At 41.3% G+C, this 22,026-nt stretch overlaps 1 protein-coding gene and 1 non-coding gene across 2 annotated transcripts in view; both read left to right on the top strand.

Moving 5' to 3' along the window:
- The window catches only part of ADAMTS17 (ADAM metallopeptidase with thrombospondin type 1 motif 17), a 368,163-nt gene extending 346,659 nt beyond the window's left edge, over positions 1-21,504 (top strand). Inside the window, exons 22-23 of the mRNA XM_029066734.2 lie at positions 12,362-12,539; positions 17,628-21,504. Of these exons, the coding sequence (XP_028922567.1) occupies positions 12,362-12,539; positions 17,628-17,779 (330 nt within the window). The 3' untranslated portion in view covers positions 17,780-21,504. The remainder of the gene's footprint in view (positions 1-12,361; positions 12,540-17,627) is intronic.
- On the top strand, positions 9,541-9,690 carry LOC114812392. The gene has a single exon (XR_003760046.1). It is a non-coding gene; the product is annotated as a U12 minor spliceosomal RNA (small nuclear RNA).
- Positions 21,505-22,026: the final 522 nt, after the last annotated feature.

Here is a 22,026-nt window from a genome sequence, read left to right as displayed (position 1 = left end):
TAGTAAGCGCTTAACAAATACCAACATTATTATTATTGTGACCTCCATGTGGGACGAGAACTGTGTCCAACCTGATTATCTTGAATTTACCCCACTGATTGGTACAATGCTTGGCACATACTAAGTGCTTAACAAGTATGATATTATTATTATTATTGTTATTATTATCATTACTTTGAATAAGGAATAAATCCACATAGGAGACTAATAAATCCACATAGGAGACTTTCATTCTCTGCTAGAAGTTGTGTTTTAGGTTGGATGACTTCATTTTTATTTTATTTTTTTCCTCATAGCTCATTTTATTTAGGGCTGTTGTTCTGTAAGAACCTAGAAGAATAGTTTCTGACACCCCTTTAAGTGGAGTAAGTGGTAAGCCTATGGTAACAGACAATAGGAAATAAAGTGTTGAGGGAGAGTAAACACCTTTTGGATAAGAGAACAGATAGAGGATAGAGATAGGATTGTGGATAGAGAAGCAGCATGGCTTAGTGGAAAGACCAGGGGCTTGGGAGTCAGAGGTTGTGTGTTCTAATTCTGGCTTCTCCACTTGCCAGCTGTGTGACTTTGGGCAAGTCACTTAACTCCTCTGTACTTCAGTTACCTCATCTGTAAAATGGGGATTAAGACTGTGAGCCCCACGTGAGACAACCTGATTACCTTATGTCTACCCCAGCGCTTAGAACAGTGCTTGGCATATAGTAAGCACTTAACAAATGCCATCATCATTATTACAATTATTATTATTATTATAAGAAAAGATAAGTGGAGAAAAGAGGGTGGGTTTTTTAAAGAACCACCCTGCCTTTATTATCCCATAAGAGTTGTTCAGAACCTTTCTGCTTAGATGTCTAGAACTACCATTTTTGAGGAGTTTTTCCCCTTTTCCCTTTATCACACCCTACCTTAGGCCCGTAAGTTGACAGTTCCAGAAATATGAAGTAGATAAACAGTATTTCTTAATCACTGGAAGACAATTCAGAGGAAATTGAGAAATATAAGCATTATGACTCTTTCAAATGAAATTGCTAAAGAGTTTATGGTGACTCAATGTGTAATAATGATAATAGTAATAGTGATCCTTTTTATGTGCTTTTTTTATTATGGTACTTACTATATGCATACTTTGTGCCAAGCATTGTACTGTGTTCGGGTAGGTAGATACAATGTAGTGTGGTTGGACATGGTCTTGTGCCATTTGGGGCTCACACTCTAAATAGGAGGGGGTAAGATTTAATCCTCATTTTATAGATGAAGAAACTGAGGCACAGAGAAGTTAAAGGATTTGCCCAAGGTCATACAGCAGACAAGAGGCAGATCTGGGATTAGACTCCAGGTCCTCTCTCTCCCAAGACCTGTGCTTTTTCGACTAGACCATGCTGCTTCCAGTATTAAGGAGTAGCTTTCCATGGGCTCAATTCTTAGTAGAGGGAAATTCTACATCCACCTACTTCCATCCTTGCTATCTCTTTTATGGGAATTATGAAAACCTTTCCAGAGACACAAAGTTATGAATGTTGATTTCAGTGATGCCCAAGGGTTTAGACTGCTTTCCCTGCAGTATCCATCTTCCTTATAGTTTTTGCAAAACTTCTAGGAAGTTTGAAATGGAAGCTCATCCTTTTTTCCCTTAGCTGTGCTGAGTCAAGGTCAGAAGGAAAGGTAGATATTTCTCAACATGCCCACCTGGCCTGTCTCACTTGCTGTTTAGACCCCTAGCTGGGACACGTATTGCAAAGATACTTATTTCATCCCTAGTCAATGACATGATCTTGGTAAGGAAAAAGGAAGTTGCCAAAGAAAGTATTTGAGATCTCCTGTGGCTGTCAAGTATTTACCACGCACATTTGAAAAAATACTTTATAGCCACCTGTCCACGCCAAATATCAGAGGTTGCCAAATTCTTCACAATCATTTTGTTAGCCTATGAGATGCTATTTCCAGGAAGAAGGAAAAATAATCTAATTTACTTTCATGCCAAGTTTTGAACTGTTTTGTATCTCTGATTAGTTGTTGCTAATCACCACTGAGGTAATAAAAAATTACTAATTAGAAGCAAATGAGTTTGAAAGGATCTCAATAAGTAGTATTCTGGAAGGGTGTGGGATTTTTTTTTGACTGAGCCAGGGACAGGGGAGGCAGTAGTACATGATATGAGCCACACTGTCCCCTGAGTGTATAGAGGAAATGCCAACAAATTCTGGGTACTTTGGAAAGATTGAGTCTTGATTCCAATTCTCGAGGAATGTACTTATAATAATGTTGGTTTTTGTTAAGCGCTTACTATGTGCAGAGCACTGTTCTAAGCGCTGGGGTAGACACAGGGGAATCAGGTTGTCCCACGTGGGGCTCACTGTCTTAATCCCCATTTTACAGATGAGTTAACTGAGGCACAGAGCAGTTAAGTGACTTGCCCACAGTCACACAGCTGACAAGTGGCAGAGCGGGGATTCGAACCCATGACCTCTGACTCCAAAGCCCGTGCTCTTTCCACTGTGCCACGCTGCACAGAGCAATTAAGTGACTTGCCCACAGTCACACAGCTGACAAGTGGCAGAGCGGGGATTCGAACCAATGACCTCTGACTCCAAAACCCATGCTCTTTCCACTGAGCCAATTTATATTCAGCTTCTTCAATTTAAAGATCTGACACTTTTTTATCAGAAGATTTGTAAATGAGTAACAAACTTGATTAAGGAGATGCCTTCACAAAGCCAACACAAAGGCAAGTGAGGCTCTCCACCCCCATTTCTTATGCACCTTTTGACCCATGCTCTAGGTCCTCTTGGCCATCAGATTGTGATAAAAACATAGACAATTCTAAACTCATGTGACGGGCATATTCAAATTCACCTCCCCCACCTGAGGCAAAATATTTCCTGTTCAAGTCCTGCTCTGGGCTGTCTGAGCCCTCCCTACTCTCACCCAGGTCAGAAACCAGCAAGTTCTGCTGCCCCGTGTACTTTCTAGTGTCAGACCCCCACTTCTGATATCAGTCCATCTTATGAGATCTTCAGGGGAGAATCGTTGAAGTTTAAGACTGTTTTTAAGTTAGGGAAAGCACCCTCATTTTTGTTTCTGATTCATGTCCCTGATTGGAGGTTAGAAGCTAAAGGAAAATCCTAGAGATTTTCTACTCCTGCTCAAGAGCATATTCTGTAAAAACATATCCATGGAGTAATGGTTCTAGATGGCTTTTGATTTACTTTCTGGTCCCTGAAATGTATATGTGTAACTTTGTAGTCGACTTCAACAGCAATGCAACTCTGTTCTTCACTGAGGGGCATTAGGTGCCTCACTGCACCCCAGTGAATGTGTTTCACTGGGGCAGTGAAGTGCCCTAATGCCTGTGGAGGTGAAGTACACCTGACCTTCCTCTGGAAGGGACATATATAATAATAATGTTGGTATTTGTTAAGCACTTACTATGTGCCGAGCACTGTTCTAAGCGCTGGGGTAGACATAGGGGAATCAGGTTGTCCCACGTGGGGCTCACAGTCTTAATCCCCATTTTACAGATGAGGGAACTGAGGAACAGAGAAGTTAAGTGACTTGCCCACAGTCACACAGCCGACAAGTGGCAGAGCTGGGATTCGAACTCATGAGCCCTGACTCCAAAGCCCGTGCTCTTTCCACTGAGCCACGCTGCTTCTCCATGTCCTCCCTCCTGCAAAAGGGGGAAAGTGGAACAGTATTTCCTGCAGACCAATGGTTCACCAGTTGTGGTCACCTTTGGCAAGATGCTTGGCCACTCATTTACTTCACATTAGCCATTGTTAACTTAGAAACCAACATTTTTATAAAATGACCCTGCTAGTTTCAGCTGAAAGGAATTGTAGTTGATCACATTTTTTTAATTCTTTGATTTTCATAAAATTGGGTTTCATATGCTGTTACTTTATGGCATTGGATACCTAGAGGTTATCCGGGGTTAGGGTCACATCCATTTATATGTCCTCCCTGCACCTGCCATCACCTCTTCATTTCCAGATCCTTTTGAAAAACCATCTGCCTGTTAACAGATGAGGAGGGATATGGCTCATTCCATGTACAACTCTTGTTTCTTTCAACCAGTGGTGGAAACATGGTCAGTAGTAGTTTTCATCAAAGGAATCACAGCCATGTAGGAATGTATTTCAAATGGAATGCCAACTGATTCCTGAGGTTACTTATCATATGTGGCCAGGTTTTTGTGTTTTTTTTAACCTCTCATCAGGGTCCCATTATATGTGCCGGCAAAATATTTACACTTTAGATTAACAACTCATCATTGTGGGTTATGGATTATTTAAGGTCTTTGTTTAAAGAATAATCTTGAGCCAAACTAATAATGTAAATGTGACAACACTGCTGGGTTGGAGAATGGTTCTTGTTATAGTACTTGTTAAGTGCTTACTATGTGCCAAGCACTGTTCTAAGCATTGGGATAGATACAAGTTAATCAGGTTGGATACAGTCCCTGTCCCACATGGGGCTCAGACTTGTAATCCCCATTTTACAAATGAGAAGAGATTAACCTGGATAATTAAAGAAAAAAAATTGCCAGGAAAAATTCTCCCCTTAGAGGCTTCCCCCAACTAATCACTTATTTCAGGAAGAGGGTATCAGCGTCAGGGGACTGCTGTACAGGAGGTCTATTTTTTGTCTATTTCAGGGACCTGTCTTAATTGAGTTCAGTGTAATTACCTCAGTGCCTCATTCAATGCTTTGAACACTGTGAGTACTTAACAGTCATTCAAAATAATAATGTTAATAATTGTTAGAAATCTCCCAAATGGTCTTTGTTGTGTAGGTCTAGACATTAAAGCAATAAAGAGTAAAGACAATTAGAGATTGTCTGACATAAAAAAAAATTACTGTTTGTTTTGAGATTTGGCTGTGGAGGACTGTGCTAAACCTTCCGATTGGAAAACCAAAAGTTAGTGGAAATTGTGGGGAGAGGAGAACTTTGAGTGTGACTGAGCAGAGCAACACCAAAAGAAAGCAGCTGGAAATGGGTAGAAGTTTAAGATGGAATTTTTTTGTTTTTGTTTTCTTCAGTTTTCTCTGGGTGAGTTTGAATACTGGATAGCTAGGGTAAATTCTTTTGTCTCACTTAAATGCCTCTTTTAAGCATCAGAGGTTTTCATTGTTCTTATCCAAATCCGGGGAAACCTGTCAAAAATACTTGTGAAGAGTTAACATTCACAAGCCAAGTATTTTTCTTCACCTTGGGCTGCAGCCAGGCACCCACACAGAAAGTAGAGTTACTGTAATTATTCACCATTTCCTTAATTTCATCAGACATCCAAGAACCTGGGAGAGAGAGGCTGGAGGCAGGGTAAATGAATGACCAGAGTCAGTCAGCAGAGTAAATGAAACAATAATCTATTATGGACTTTATTTTCCACTTTTTTCCTGTAAACTCCAACCCAAGCTCCTTTAAATGTCTTTATTGACTCAGAACACACTCAAACCTCTGTTTGAGCATCCAGAGGCCATGGAATCAGATGGCTGTAATAACTGAACATTGGTACAGAACACTTTATTTTCTCAAAGCATTTTTACAATCATCAATTAGCTAATTCCAAAAATAACCTTGAGGTCAGGCACTATAATGATCCAGATTCTGTGGATAAGAAAAATGGGACAAAGAGAGAAATGAAGTGCCCTACCAAGTTCATTTGGCTCCTCCTCCTCCAGGGCAGGGCAATATCCTAGGATTTAGATGAATTTCCAAGTCTTGATGCTGTGCTGAGGCCCAGGAGTTAAATCACATTGTCACCAGGCTTGATCAGGAATCCAAATAAACCAGTAGCACCTTCATGTCTTCCATATGTAATGCTTGTTTTTCTGTCTTTCTGTCTGTCTCTGGGTCAGTGTCTATCTGTTTGTCTCTATCTCTGTCTCAGCATGTCTCCATCTGTTTATATCCTCCTCATTCATATCTTTCTGTTTCTCTCTCTTTTTCTGTGTCTCTGTTTATCTGCTTGTGTGTGTCTGCCTATCTTTCTCCTAATCACCTTCTTAAACTCAGTGGTAAAGTTTGCCTCAACAACAAAAGTAATTCAACTCCCCAAATTGACTTATTCTGTGCATCTCCTTTATCTCTGGGATCTTTTGCTCTTTTTTTTTCCATGGAGCTTTTCTGTAATGCTGTAACTTGCTCCTTTTATCCGGTCAATGAGTTCCAGACAATTCTGTGCTGTGGAGCAGTAGTTTAAGGTAAAGCCCCCGATGCTAGATCTCTTAGAAATGCCAGCCCCATCTGGTTCCTCAAGTCTCCCAGTCTTTGATTTTTAAAGCACAGCTCTAGGCATTTGGGGAAAATAAGAAGTTGTACTTGTCATGATGTTCTGAGACACCAACTTGTCAAGCATAAGCATTTTCTCTGATAATTTATTTCTGCTCCCATTTCAGAATAAATAAACTGAGTCTACAGGAGATATAGTAAATGAATGAAAGACGTTTCAGCAAAAAATGTCTACCATTGAAAACTTGCTCCTGACAAGACCAGATATGTTCCCATAATAAGCCTATTTTCTTGGATGTGGAGAGTCTGAACTGAAAGTTAACATGAGTGCTTTGGGCTAATTAGATCCTATCAGTGAAACTCAAGAATCTCATTCCTTGATGCTTAATTAAAGGTGCAACAGTCAGTGGAAGCTGACAGAAATAATGCATTGCAAATCATCAAGCTCTGTATGTAGAGACCTCAGATTCACCAATGTCTTGAGCTTTGAAAATAAAACGTCACATAAAGTTAATCTGTTTTGGCTCAAGTTGGCCTACCATTGAAAGGCAGCCTTTGAAATTACATTTGTGGATTTGGCTCCACTGCCCATGCAAATACTGTTTGTTGGGCAAGCTGATTGTTCACACCTGCCAGAAGAGAACCCATGAGAAGATGGAGACGGAGAAAATATTCTAGTATTTCAAAACTTGGTCTTGAGCTCAGTTTTGTTTAAGTTCCATGCCCTTTCACATACCAGGCATAATCAGTCACTCAGGCAATCATATTTATTGAACACTTACTGTGTGCAGAGCACTGTACTAAGTGCTTGGGAGAGAACAATACAAAAGTAAACAGATACATTCTCTGCCCACATGACATCTGCAGATGGGCAAAGATCCTGTCACCTTTGGGAGAGTTCACTGGAGCTCAGTTCCCAAAGGGAATACAGATTCAATCAGACTGGCCTTAAGAATAAGTGAACAAGCCGCAGTGTGTATTTTTTTATAGTATTTAAGTGCTTACTGTGTTCCAGGTATGTACTAAGTACTGGGGTAGGTGCAAGATGTAAGTCTAGAAACTGAACACAGTACAACCTAGTAATAAGGACATTTAAAGATCGGAGAAACTAGAGTTTCTATAACCAAATGTTGTGCAAAAAGAGGTAGCACCTAATAGCCTGAGTCCTGTGAGTGATTTCTGGGAAGCGTGTACTGCATGGTACTAAATGAGGATAGTCTGAGGTGATTTTACAGCCAAATCCCACTATTAATAACTGTAGTATTTGTTAAGTGCTTAATATGTGCCAGACATTGTAGCTAAGCACTGGGGTATATACAAGCAAATCAGGTTGGACACAGTCCCTGTCCCTCATGGGGCTCAGAGTCTTATCCCCATTTTACAGAAGAAGTAACCAAGGCAAAGGGAGGTGAAGCAATTTGTCCAAGGTCACACAGCAGACTACTGACCAAATTGGGAGTAGAACCCAGGTCCTTCTGATTCCCAAGTCCATGCTCTATCCACTGGGCCATGCTGTTTCCCACTGTACTAGTTCCGTTTTGTATTTCTTTTCATATGAGAAAAAATTACATATGTTTTGACTCCCCATTATGGCTGTTGGGAGTACACTGGAAGTAATGACTGTTAATGAGAGCATAGAATACCGAGATCTTAGAGGTGCTGAAATTGCCCTTTTCACCCCCAGATTCTAAATTGGCTTTAAAACTGATTCTAAATCAGTTTTTAAAAGTGGTCAGGGGAACCTTAGGTATCCCCATTCTGCCAGGGCAATTAAAGGGTATTCTGTGTCTGAGGTAAAGAATCCAGGGGATTGTCAGCCCCTCATTTCTTCCATGGAGTGTGCCTAGGCACTTCCAGGACTAGGACAATGGAGGAAAGATTGGGGAAGGGTCATGCTACAGAATTCAGTGAATAGCAGTGGGCTCTGAAGGGAGTGATGATGATCCTGAGGAAAAGGGCCCAGTTTGCCCAGTCTTAATGATGTGATCAGTCAGTCATATTTACTGAGTGCTTATTGTGTCCAGAACATGGTACTAAGCACTTCTCTGCCCACAACAAGTTTACAGTCTAGAGGGGAAGACAGATGTCAAAATATAAATAAATTGCAGTTGTGTACTTAAGTATTCTGGGGCTGGGAGGGAGAATGAATAAAGGGAGCAAGTCAGGGCGATGCAGCAGTGAGTGGGAGAAGAGGAAAGGAGGGCTTAGTCAGGGAAGGCTTCTTGGAGGAGCTGTGCCTTCATTCATTCATTCAGTCGTATTTATTGAGCAGTTACCCTGTGCAGAGGACTGTACTAAACTCTTGGAAAGTACAATTCAGCAATAAAAAGAGATAATCCGTGCCCCACAATGGGTTTACAGTCTAGAAACGGGCTTATCGTCAATAAAGCTTTGAAGGTGGGGTGAATAATTGTCTGTAAGATATGAGGAGGAAGGGCTTTCCAGGCCAGAGGCAGGGTGTGTCAACTGAATTAAAATGAACCAGTGGCAGAACTGAGAGGAAGGCTGAGCTTTACTGTACCCACGTCCCCTCTATTCTAATTGCCAGGTAAACAAATCTCCCTTGACTTAATATAGAATGATGTCAATATCAGATAATGTTGGGCAAGACCAGGAACTTTCTAAAATACAAAAGGAAGGACTTGAAATTCTTTTGCACTGTGTTTCTGTCGAAAGTTTCCTCCCCGAGTTTGTAAAATCTGCACATTTGCTTTATATGACATCCCTGTAAGGGCTGCCAATGCCTTGATGTTCACATGCACAATAAAGACACCTGGAAAAGAATTAGCCCCTTTTCTAATACTAAGGCAGTGCCAAACTTGGCAGTAGGGAGTAAGCAAAACTCTTCTCCCTGGAGGTCAATGTTTACTTAAAGAACAGAACGAGAGGCTCTTAGGTGCCATGGCAATGAGGGTGTGTCAAACATTTTGACATGATTTGCCTTCCAGATATTCAGCAGCAGATATCGTAAAGAGTGTGGATCAGAGACACATCATATCTTCCCAACATATCCCACAAAGATCCAAGCTATAGTTGGATGGGTCCTTTGAGGGGGAGAATGTCAAGAAGAAAGAGGAGGAGTGTGGTCTAGTGGAAGGAGCCCAGAGCCCAGGAGTCAGAGGACCTGGGTTCTAATCTCAGCTCTGCCAATTACTTGCTGTGTGACCTTGGTCAAGTCACTTAACTTCTCTGTGCCTGTTTCCTGAACTGTAAAATGGGGATTAGATCTTACTTGGTTTAGACTGTGAACCCCATGTAGAACAGGGACTATGTCCAACCTGATTACTTTTTATCTACCTTGAACTTATAGGCCTTTAACATATGAGTAAGGAAAATAATAATTTGGGGTAGTGTCCAAATCCTAACTGGGCATGTAGGAAGAATTTTTGAGAGGGTTCAGATTGCCCCTAAAATAAACCGATTACTTCACAGGATGTCTGGGTGTTGACATCTGCCCATGTCCTTTTCTAGTTTAAAAGTAGTATATGTTGAGTGCTTACTGTGTGCGGAGCACTGTACTAAGCTCTTGGGAGAGTACAATGTAACAATAAACTGACACATTCCCTGCCCACAAAAAGCAGTCTAGAGGGGAAGACAGACGTCAATATAAATAAATTATAGATATGTACATAAGTTCTTTGGGGCTGGAAGGGGGGATGAATAGGTGTTGAGGGGTTAAATTGACATAAATGTTTTTAACGCCCATAAGATTTTCTTTCTGTTTATAGGAAAGCACTTGGAGCTCTTTCATAGTGTTTTCCCTTTCAAGTAGCTTGTTATGGGCCGGGAACATGAGTACTAGTTCTGTTGTATTGTTTCATAATGTCTGTGTTCCCCTCTAGATTGTAAACTCGTTATGGGTGGGGAATCTGTCTGCTAATTCTGTTGTACGGGAGTGTTCCAAGAGCTTATTACAGTGCTCTGCACATAGTAAGTGCTCAATAAATACCATTGATTGACTGATCTACCCCAGCATTTAGAACAGTGCTTGACACATAGTAAGAGCTTAACAAATGTTATTCAAAAAACAAACGGCTAGAGATATAATAGGGAGGAATGTAATAAGTGTGTCACAGTTCTTAGGAAAGAGATCCCGGCCTCTCCTAGGACACTAGAAGAGAAAATCCAACTCCCTAGGATAGCCCTTACAACCCACAACAAAAGCGTAGGTCATAACAGGGGTTTACCCCTCTAGCAAGATATACCTTAGGCTGCCAGTCATACTTATGCAAAATATCTCCCCTTTCCTCCACCCCACTATTACCTGACCATTCTCTGATAGAATTTTGTCACTACTTCTAATTACAAGACCCTCCAGTCACTGTATAGACTGTGTGTTTAGCGTTTCACAGCCAGATGGTTTAAGTTTGTAATCCTCTTCCTTAAGTGGTTACCATGGCAGCTGAAGATTTAGTTAGGGGATTATATTGAGGATAGATCACATGAATGGCCTTTCCGAACAAGAAAGTTAAGGGGAAAGAGAAGGCTAGAGAGCCAGGAAAAGCCTCTCTTAAAGACCACATCAATGAGTCCCTTCTGGGCTTTGGTTTCTCCATCTATTTTATTGAATGGTATTTGCTAAGCACTTACTGTACCAAGCATTATTCTAAGCACTGGGGTAGATACAAGGTTATAAATTTGGACACAATCCGTGTCCCATATGAGGATCGCAGTCTAGGTAGGAAGGGCTCGGATTTACTCTCCAGTTTGTGGATTAGGAAACTGAGGCACACAGAGGTTGTGACTTACCCAAGATCACACAGCAGACAAGCAGAAGAGCTGGGATTAGCACCAAGGTCCTGGGCCCTTTCCACTAGGCTACTCTGCTTCTCTTAACCTTCCCTATAGGGGGTGCCTTCTATTCATTAGAACAGAGGTGAAGAATCCCTGGCTGAAGCTAATAAAACAGCCGTGAAAAGATACAAGTATAAACTGTTAGGTGATTCGTTAGTAATCATAGAATAATAACCATCATTAAACTCTTTCCCCTCTGGCTACAGCTTGGCTGGCCTGTGTTTGTGCATTCCATCCAGACAGATTTTTGCCTAATGAATGGCTGTTGTGCACCCTCCCTACCCTATTACCATCAAGTTCAGTCTACTTCAGGACCAAAAGGGAATCAGACAGGTGACACTGCTTCATCCTGACAGACCCTTCCTCTCTGCGTGTGGGTGGCATTAGCGGGGGGTGGGATTCCTGCCAAAATCTCACAGCCCCACGTTTCTTTATTTTCTGAACAAGACTCCTTTATTAACTCCATCTGGGGCATCCCTCCATTTGCTGCCTTTGCTTTATTAAAATTTTTCAGAGAGCCCGCCGGACACGGTAAATCACAAGCCTCATAGGGAAGTGCAGTGGAATGACAGGAGAGAAAGTGCATAAGCAGACCTGGCTTCCTGGCCAGAAAAAGAGCAACAAATCGAGAGACGTTTCCAATTGCTCCCTGGAGAGCAGGGTAGGGTCTGAGGAAATCGGGGAACTAGTTTCGGATGAAAAGCTTGGATACCTGGTGTTTTTCTCGGTGTACTGAAGAACACGAAATGCATGACAGAGAGGGGAGGGAAAGAGGAGACAAGAACTATATTATACTGTGAGGGAAAATATTATCTTGCCTTTTTCATGAGGAAGGAAACATGCTGAGTATTGGGCTGAGAATCGAACTGAAAGATAACAAAAAAACCTTTAACAGGCTTGAACAAAGAAACTTTCCAGGTAACTGCCACCGCCCCAGCAGGATAGAAAAGCTCTAACAGTGACCAAGTCGAGGCAGTTTCTCCACTGTTTCTCCCTTTGTGCTGTAAACCTCCAGGTCCATGCTAGCTTGGGAGAGAAAGAGCCAAGAAGAAGAAAACCCTAAGACTACAGTGTTGGACAACCCCAATCATCGAATTTTAACTGGGAAACTTCCTGGGGAAGGGCTGAAGTTGGAATGAGAATATGGAAATAATGTGCAGATTCAAGACTGAGACCTTTATCCTCCCACTCATGCACTCCATCATCCCTTCCACATTTAAACCATTTCAGCTCGAATAGCTCTCTGGAAACTCATAGTGGGGATTGCTACCCTGTAGCATGGCCCTTGAGTAGAGTTAACTCTGCTGCTCATCTGGACCTCCCTCTTTTTGGCAGTGCTCCTCAACCTGTGGAAAGGGCCTGCAATCCCGGGTGGTACAGTGTATGCACAAAGTCACTGGGCGCCACGGCAGTGAGTGTCCCATCCTCTCCAAGCCAGCTGCCTACCGACAGTGCCACCAGGAGGTGTGCAACGAGAAGATCAACGTCAATACCATCACATCCCCTCGACTTGGTGAGTGGAAATATCAAATGATGCATCTGCCGTAGCACCCAAATCATGTTGAGAGGCTGTTGGTGCTTGAACCCTAGAGATCTCTGACAACAGACTTTTCCCAGACCTGTTTGTTCAGGGGGCCCATTCTTCCTTTTGACCCTATGGGAAAAATTGAAGGACAGCAACCCCTGCCTCTCTCCCTGCCTGTAACATCCTTCACCTGGTCCTGTTATGAGATTTCAAGGATGGATTAGTCCCTGACATTTTATAACTCTGTCCTCAAATGCAATACCTTCTGCATTTGCATCCTAACCTAATCCATGTTTTTCTTAAAGACATGAGAGTATTTCCCCAACATTTGAGCATGTATATCATTAGAGGATTGTGTGACAGGCAAGGTGGGAGGATTGGAGAGAAAGGAAGAAAGAATGCCTCATTAGCTGAAAAAATGCAACGTTTTAAATATTATTCATGAAACACCAATGAAATGAGCATGAAATTCACTGTAGATCAAGTTTTAGAAGAAAATAATAAGCGTTTAATACACTGGAGTGGTTTAAATTCAACAAGGAATGTATCTGCAAGTAATTTGCATGCATTTTAAACCTGTCTCACTACATCAGCACCAACAGGCTCACCATGTGGTGTATTAACCGTGTATCAATTCTGTATAATCATCTCTGAATATTTAGTTGCTGTAAATATGGCAAACAAAAGTTAAACCAATAATGATCTGATTGTTCTTTTTAATGAAAGTTGCTCTTTTCTAAAGGCAAAGAAACTTCCCTGGAAGATTTTGCTGGTCAGAATTCCTTTTTTTTTCCTTGGTATTTGTTAAGTACTTACTATGTGCCAGGCACTGTACTAATTATTCATTCATTCATTCAATAGTATTTATTGAGTGCTTACTATGTGCAGAGCACTCTACTAAGCGCTTGGAATGTACAAATCAGTAACAGATAGTGACAGTCCCTGCCCTTTAACGGGCTTACAGTCTAATCAGGGGAGACAGACAGACAAGAAAAATAACAATAATTACTGGGGTAGATACAAGATAATCAGGATGGATGCAGTTCATGTCCCACATGGGATTCACAGTCTTAATCCCCATTTTACAAATGAGGGAACCGAGGCACAGAGAAGTTAAGTGATTTGCTCCGGGTCATGTGGCAGAGCTGGGATTAGAACCCATATCCTTCTGACTCCCAGGCCTTTGCTCTATCCAGTAGACCATGCTGCTTCTCTATTTCCTTCCAACTAGTGGGAAAACTTAAGGGGAAAAAAAGCCAATTTTCCGTTTTCAAGCAATTGGGATCTTTCTGCCAGTCATTTCACTTGTGCGGGCAGTTTGGTTGCCAATCATCTCCCCAGCCACTGTGCTGCCCAGCTATCTGAGCTCCTCACTTTGCCACTGTGTGTATTTGGATCAGGATGTCAGGGTCTCTGAAATGGGACTTGTTAGAGCTATGAAAAAAAGCAGACTTTAATTTGAAAAAGTTGAAAGGATGTTTGTTTTTAAATGGAACCCTGGAAACTGTTAAAATAGAAACGTTTTAGAAGACAACCAGACAGACACTTCACATGGCAGATTGGCAGAGTAAGAGAGTATCAGAAAGGAAAACATCATCCTTCAACAAATGAAAAGCTAACCTGAGTGAAGAGCATCACAGGCCACCTGCAGATAGGACATTGGGTGAGGCAAAAGGATTTAAAGTACATTTTGCAAGAGATGCCAAACCTAAGAGCAACAGATTATTCAAATATCAAAAACAGAAAGCTGGAAAGGGACTCAGTTGGGTAAACTGACAAGCAAGAAGTAAACATACACTGACGGACATGAAGAAGATAATTGAGAAGCCCCCGGCATCTTTAGTTCAGTTGTTACTGAGGAAGAGGTTAGAGATTCCCAACACCTAATCGTTTTCACTAGCAGATGTTATCAGGGGTAAGGCTCAAACTGTGGTGACCACACAGTATATATAAAATTATTAAAATATTGGTAAACAACTGGGACCATATGTTAACTCCCACAAATATCTCTCAAAACTCAGAGAAGTGCTGGAACTCCCAAGATAAGTGAATAACATCATTAAAAAGAGCTGCTATGCAAGAAGGATAACTGGCACATTTCCAGTGTAACCACATTTATAAGAAAAGTTCTAGAGATGATAATGGAATAATGGAGGAAAATACAATCTGTTGGTGAAAGACATCATTAATTTTAAAAGTGGAAATCATGTTTCATTAATCAACTAGAGTTATTTGAAGGGATCAATAAACATGTGAGTGGAAGAAATCCACCTGACAAATTGTATTATTCAAAAGTCCCTTGACAGAAATTTCCTTAGAAATTTAAATGATCATGCGGATGTAGAATTAATATCTTGAATTTGATAGTGCTTTATTATTTTCCAAAGTGCCCTTACATTACTCATTTTATTTTTGTCCCCACAACATTGCTGTGAAATTGAAAGAGGCAGTTATCCTCATTTTGCAGGTAAGGAAGTTGTGCTCCAAAGAAGTTAAGTGACTTGCCAAAAGTCAGACAAACAAGCCAATGGCAAAGCTGGGACAAATAATAATTGTGGTATTTGTTAAACACTTACTATGTGCCAGGCACTGTACTAATTGCTGGATAGAACCCAAGTCCTAGGACTCAAATTATCTGACTCCCAGATTTGTGATATTTGTACTACAACATATCATAGATTTATCAAAGATTGCAAACTGAATAAAAGAGATGAAATAGCAACTTAGGAGAAATTATGAACAGTGGAGTCCCTGAGCAATCTGTACTTAGTCTGATTTTGCATTACATCCTGTGATTTGATCTGGAAGGAATCACAGTAAAATCTCAAATTCTCTGCTCTCTTGAATGGTGGAATGTAGTGTGGATGGGAACACACTCCACAGAAAAAGTTCCATGTGGGAGAACTTAAAGATGGAAGATGAGCTTCAACATATGCAAAGACAAAGTAAATCATACAGGCTAAAAATAAACCAAATCACAACTATGTGAATTTCAGAGTTATCCATTGCAATTAAGTGATTTTAGTGTCACTGCTGACTGCCCATTGAAAGGATCAAGTCACTGTTCGGTAGCAGCCAAAAAAGCCAGTGTTGGGGGAGGTATGGCAAAGGAAACAAAAGGCATTGTTTTGACTCTCTTTAAAACTTTTGTCTGCCAACTCCTGAAATCAAAACTATGTGCAGTTTTGGTCAATCTAACTTAGGAAAGAAATAATGGAGCTGGATAATTACAGAAAACAAGGAATCATGGACAATTCCTTAGGAGGATAAATAACTAAAAACTTGGACGCCTTTGTCTTGAAATGAATGCTGAGAGGGAACAAGATTTATGTTCACCATGTCATGCAGGTGAACAAGGGATTGTTTACACAAATTCCACAAGGGCTGGATTAAGGGACACCCATTGAAAATCAGAGATGGTGGGTTCTAACTAAGCCAAAGGAATGCACTTCTTCAAGAAGCAGGTGGCAGACTGAACTGGGGTAGTGACTAGGGCATCTATATGGATGTATTTCCATAGAATTTGATTCCAGGGTTCTTTGCTGTGGAGCTCTTTACAAAACATTTTGCAGAGGACTGAAAAGAAAATAAAAATAGAAAAAAGGAAAGCAACGTTAATGAAGAGTATGGCAACGGGGTAAGTGAAACTAGATTTCTAAAAATGCCACCATTTTACATGGATGAAATATTAAAGTGAAAACATCATAGTGCATTAGAACAAGGATTGGTCCAGCATCATCGACAGAGCACTTTTGCTTAATTAATCAATCAATGGTATTTATTAAGTGTTTACAATGTGCAGAGCAATTTACTAAGCGCTGAGGAGAGTGCAGTACAACAGAGTTGGTAGATACATTCCTTGCCCACAAGAAGCTTCCAGTGTACAGGAAGAAACAGACATTAATATAAATAAATAATTTTAGTATATAATCTAAAGATATGTACCTAAATGCTGTGGTGTGAGATCAAATGTCCAAAGGTCACAGATCCAAGTGTGTTGATAACACAGAGGAGAGAAGGAGCCGGGGAAAAAGAGGGCTTAATTGGGGAAGGCCGCTTGGAGGAAATGTAACTTTAATAATGCTTTGAAGGTGAGGAGAGTGGTGGTCTGGTGTATATGCAGGGAGAGGGAGTTCCAGATTAGGGGGAAGATGTGGGAAAAGGGTCAAAGGTAAGATAGACGAGATAGGGCACAGTGAGTAAGCCAGTGCTAGAGGAGCAAAGTGTGCAGGCTAGGCTGTAGTAGGAGATCAGTGAAGTGATGTAGGATGGGGCAAGCAGGTGGAGTGCTTTAAAGCCAATGGTAAGGAGTTTTCGATTGATGTAGAGGTCACATGGCAGCCATTGCAAGCCTCTCAAGAAGTAGGGAGGTGTGGACTTAACTTTTTTTAGAAAAATGATCCACACAGCAGAGTGAAGTATAGACTGGAGTAGGTAAAGACAAGAGGCTGGGAAGTCAGCAAGGAGGCAGGTGCTGTAATCAAGGTGGTATAGGATAAATGCTTGGATCAGAATGGCAGCAGTTTGGATGGTGAAGAAAGTGTGGATTTTAGCAATGTGGTGAAGATAAAACCAACAGGATTTGGTGACACATTGAGTATGTGGGTTGAATAAGAGAGAGGAATCGAGGACAATGCCAAGGTTGCAGGCTCTAGAGATAGGGAGAAGCAGCATGGCCTTATGGATAGAGCACAGGCCTGGGAGTCAGAAGGACCTGGGTTCTAATCCTCACTCTGCCACTTGTCGGCTGTGTGACCTTGGGCAAGTCACTTCACTTCTCTGTGCATCGGTTACCTCATTTGTAAAATGGGGATTAAGACTGTAAGCCCCATGTGGGACAGAAACTGTGTCCAACCTGATTAACTTGTATCTACCCCAGTGCTTAGAACAGTGCCTGGCACATAGTAAGCACTTAACAAATACCACAATTATTATTATTATTATTTTAAGGAGGATAGTGGTAATGTCTGTGATATTGCTTAGGCCCAGAATGTTCTTCCTTCCTTTGTATGACTTGCCTCACATGCCTCCTTTCTCTCCTCTTTTTCTCTCCCCTCTCCCCATTTTTACCCAAAGCTGCCCTAACATACAAGTGCACCGGAGACCAGTGGACAGTGTACTGCAGGGTGATCCGGGAGAAGAATCTCTGCCAGGACATGAGGTGGTACCAGCGCTGTTGCCAGACATGCAGAGACTTTTATGCCAACAAGATGCAGCAGAAGAGCTAATGGGCCCTCACCACTGGCTAGACTGAATACTACAACAGCCGGATCGAATTCATAGACTAGTAGGTCTAAGAACTGGAACTCAATGAGTAATGACAAAGTGGTGGATCCCAAAGCACTCCTAATTAGGTAAAAAAAAATACTTCTGCAGGCTGGATATACCAAAGCAGTCCACCCATCCACCTTCCCAACCACAGCCAAGTCATCTCAAGAATCCAATGATGTAGAGTTTTATTGTGGATTGACTTCATAACACTTGTCAATAATGGTTTTACTTAATATATATTGCTAATAGCCACTGGCTGGCTTTTCTACCGTTAAAGGAAAAAAAAAGACAAAAGTCACTAAATAGCTTTCCTTATTAAGATTTTGTATACCTCAAAGGGGAAAACTTCTGGTCATTAACCCATAAGAGGTATAGCCATCACTTAACATTTTGAGCTTGGCTTTTTGTTAACATTTTGAGTGCCCAGGAGCCTGGCGTGAACCTGCCATGAGAAAAAAAGCAAAAAAAAAAAGTTTCATTACAAAAGGAGGTTTTTCTTAAAGGCCCATGAAAACTGTTAGTAGAGAGGAAAACGTCCCTGAACCTTCAGCCAATAATGACTTTGGAGAAAGTGCAGAACAGCATCTGACATTCTTTTTATTGAAACATCTCTAAAACGGGATTTTGTACTCTCTGTTCTGAAAATGCGTTTTGAAAAAATGAGTTGGTCTTTGATGTTCTATCTGCCTTTAAGACTTTAAATCCTGGTAACCTAATAAGCCCAGTGGCACCCCATTACATTAAGCAAAATTGCTCGCTTCAGGAGAACTACCCAGACAATGGTTTTGAGTTGTAAAAGTTTTTGGATGGTTCTGATCTTCTTAGGGGGAAAAAAAATTACTGTAATGAAACAACAAAATTCCTTCGAGGTACTGTGAAATTAATGTAATTGGTGCCAAGCCTGGAACTGAGCTCAGAGCGACTTCAGCAGATCAATGGGAGTGGACTAGGTTTCCCATTGGGTCTGAATGAATACAGGGCTTCAGAGAGCTTTTTTGACATAAATACAGCAAGCCGTAAGCGAGGCTGTGTTTAAATGCTTCCTCTTTATTTCTATAGTGTCTCTGAGTATACCTTATTTCAGAGCCACAAAATTGTGCTATTTAAGTCATACTTTCCATGTTTAGATTTGAATAGAGTGGGCTTAAAGTCAGTCCATAAAACTTGGGATGTAGCACCAGATCTACAATCCTGACACATTTTACTGAAGGCTTGGCAAATTTTCTCGGTACCCTCCTCTGTCATTCTCAAAGTGCTCTCCTTGTTTGTGGCATGAGTAGAGGTTGCCTAGGGAATTTCAGCTTTTCACTCAATTCCAGACTCTGTTCTTAGTTTATTGCTATTATTTACCATATCTGTGACAAGGGAGAGAGGCTGATACAGAAAAAGCCTATCCTCAGACTGCCTTTTTAAGAATCACAAGGGAATGGAAAGTTAGTACCTGTGATATGAGGATACACACACACAAAGAATACATTGTGTGCCAGCCATGCCCTGGAAAGGCAGAACTGACAAAAATGGAAATTCAGACAAAGTGTCCTCATAAAGAGGGGATGACATGGGTGCTTCTATTTGAAAATGGTGCTATAAGAGACAAATTGCTCCTACCTTCTATTACAGATGATATTGCTTAGATCTAATGAGCCAATAGACTTTTCCAATGGCTATGTGAAATTCCACCTGATGTAATGGTGCTCTGTTTATTTTTTGTCAGTGTAAATTCAGATTTAATTATGTAGCATAATTCAAAAGGAAAACCTCTACCTATTGCCACCTCTTTGTGGTGCTTAATTCCCAACCTGCTTGGAAATCCTAGGAAAGTTTGGGAAAGATTTCAGTTATTCTTGTTTTATGTCCTTCTCTCAAAAAACAGGAGAAATGTCAGGGCTTGATGCAGCACAGTCTGAAATGTCAGAACTCAACACTTTCCCTGCCCTCTCCTCAAATACATCCTGCTCTTTCATTTCCCCTGGCAGGCTATAATGTAAACAGTTGCCTGCTTCCCCTCTTTCTACACCCACCAATCCTTTGCATTGTCCATAACCTTTTGTTTTTAAAAACCATCAGTGACATTCTTTAGGAGTTGGGTCTTGCTTTTTTCCCTGTCTTGCTTAGTTCAATCTGTCCTTGTTTCTTATCCATTTCTATACCAATCTAGAGAAATTGTTTCATGGTAGTTTCTTAACTGAGTAATGCAACTATACCAACTACTTGAAGTTTGGGGGCAGGTTTCTGAAAGTGGACAAAGTTTACACCACATGCAGATTTGCTAGAGTTGTCTTCAGACACCTAACCTATCCACTGAATGCCTGCACCTCCTTCCTCCTCCTGCCTTTGCACGTAGAATCCAGGTGATCTTCGGCCTGTGGGTGATCTCTGCAGGGTCAAAACCCCAGTACGCTAACGTTAAATTCTGTTAAATGTTCCACTACTTGTGCTTTGGATTATTTCCTGGGAGTTTGTCACTAGACCAAATGATGCTACTAGAAACTTCACCAATATGCCCTCTGCTCAGTTATTCCAAAGATGTGTAAAAAGGCCGATTCATTTCAGTGTAGCTCTTGTCCATTTCTTCATTTAACCCCTAGGAAATGGATGTTCTGTGATTACAACAGTGGTATTTCTATATGGTCAACAACACTCTGTACTGTTACTCTTGTACTGTACATTCTAAGTTGCACAAATGTGTTATCGATTCTCACTATCTCGCATATGGTGCTATTTTTATTGGTGAAAAAGAAATCTTAGCAGTTGACTATGCTTGATATTTTATTATAATACAGGGATATATCCTCAATGGCAATAATACCATTTAATTTCTCATTACAGAGTCAAGTGTATATATTTTTCCACTAGTTAACTGACATTATGTACTGTATCCGTGGTATTTTTATTTTTATTTTATTTTTTTTTGGTGCTGGCTTTGAAAAAAACCCACAAATTGAGCAGATTGGAAACAGTTGTAAATGAATGAAAAAATGCATTTTCAAGTAGATTGAATATGTTTAATAAAATATTTTTTCCATAACAATTTTAATAAGGTTTGTGAACTTAAGAGACGAGTGCCTATCGCTTCCCTGTGAAAGGACGGCACAGTGAGGCTGTAATCCATTATGCGTTGGTCTGATCCTTCCTTGGGATTTGGACTGAAATGAGTCCACAGCTCTCCGATGACAGCTGTGGTAGGTGTAAAAGGTCACTGGAAATGAAATCCTGGCGGGATGTGGCTCCCCAAGTGCTAACAAATCATTAAATCCTGGGTCTCATCCCTGTGGGGCTGCAAAGTAATGTACGGGGAATGTTAATATATGACAGCTGCCAAGCGAAATCCTCTGTGTGTCTGACACAGAACAGCAGAGACTTGGCTGATGAAATAAATTATGCTAGAGTTGGGGGAACCGACGGCTTCTCAGAATCGAGCTTTTGCTTCACCAGCGATGGGTCTGAAAGCATAGCCTCCTCGGGTCGGTGCATTTTGGACTCATAGGGCAGGGCCCTTCTTGCTAAATGTCACTGCGGAGGACTGTCAGTGGGGTGCCATTTGGGAGTCTCTCAATGCCATCCCCTCTGAAAATGGCTTCTCTCGGGACTCAGCCCAGTGCATCCCACCCCCAGCTCGATCCCTTTCCAACTCTCCGTCCTTCCAGTGCCAGAAAAGAGACTGGGGAGTAGAAAGAAATAGTGGCCTCCGTGCCCATCTTAGGGTTCAAGAAGGACATCTCAGGACATTTCCCTGAGCTGGTAACAGTCTAGTAGCATCTGAGCCAGTGCAAAAGCTCCAAGACTGGTCTCACTTGAAAACTTCTGATTCCCAAAACCACTGCTACTAGTGTTGGACTATGCTTGAGGTGTCTACAGTAGCTGTGGCAGCCAGCATGATCAGGCTGAGAATCTTATCAGCATGTCCAAGACCTCTCCTATTTGCTTTCACTGCTAAAGTTGCCCCAATGAGAGACAAAGGAGGCCCAGAGAGAAAGATCTTGAAAAGTTCTTCTTGGCAATTTTATAGGCTTTGCTTGACACAACTTGGCACAGACAGCCTTTTCCTGGCCCTACAGCAAACAAACCTTGCTCTAAAAGTCATGGAGCCTGGAATCCATAGCGAGGGCCAGTCAAAAAGCATTTGCCTATGGATTCATGTTTCCATGCCTCCAGAACTGCCTCAGCACTGGTCTTCCCAAAGTAACATTTTATACATGGCAGC

This window comes from Ornithorhynchus anatinus, chromosome 5 (genome assembly GCF_004115215.2).
Source record: "Ornithorhynchus anatinus isolate Pmale09 chromosome 5, mOrnAna1.pri.v4, whole genome shotgun sequence".
Taxonomy (NCBI): Eukaryota; Metazoa; Chordata; class Mammalia; order Monotremata; family Ornithorhynchidae; genus Ornithorhynchus; species Ornithorhynchus anatinus.
The sequence above is the reverse complement of the archived record's forward strand: the minus strand, read 5'-3'. Positions and strand labels throughout refer to the sequence as shown.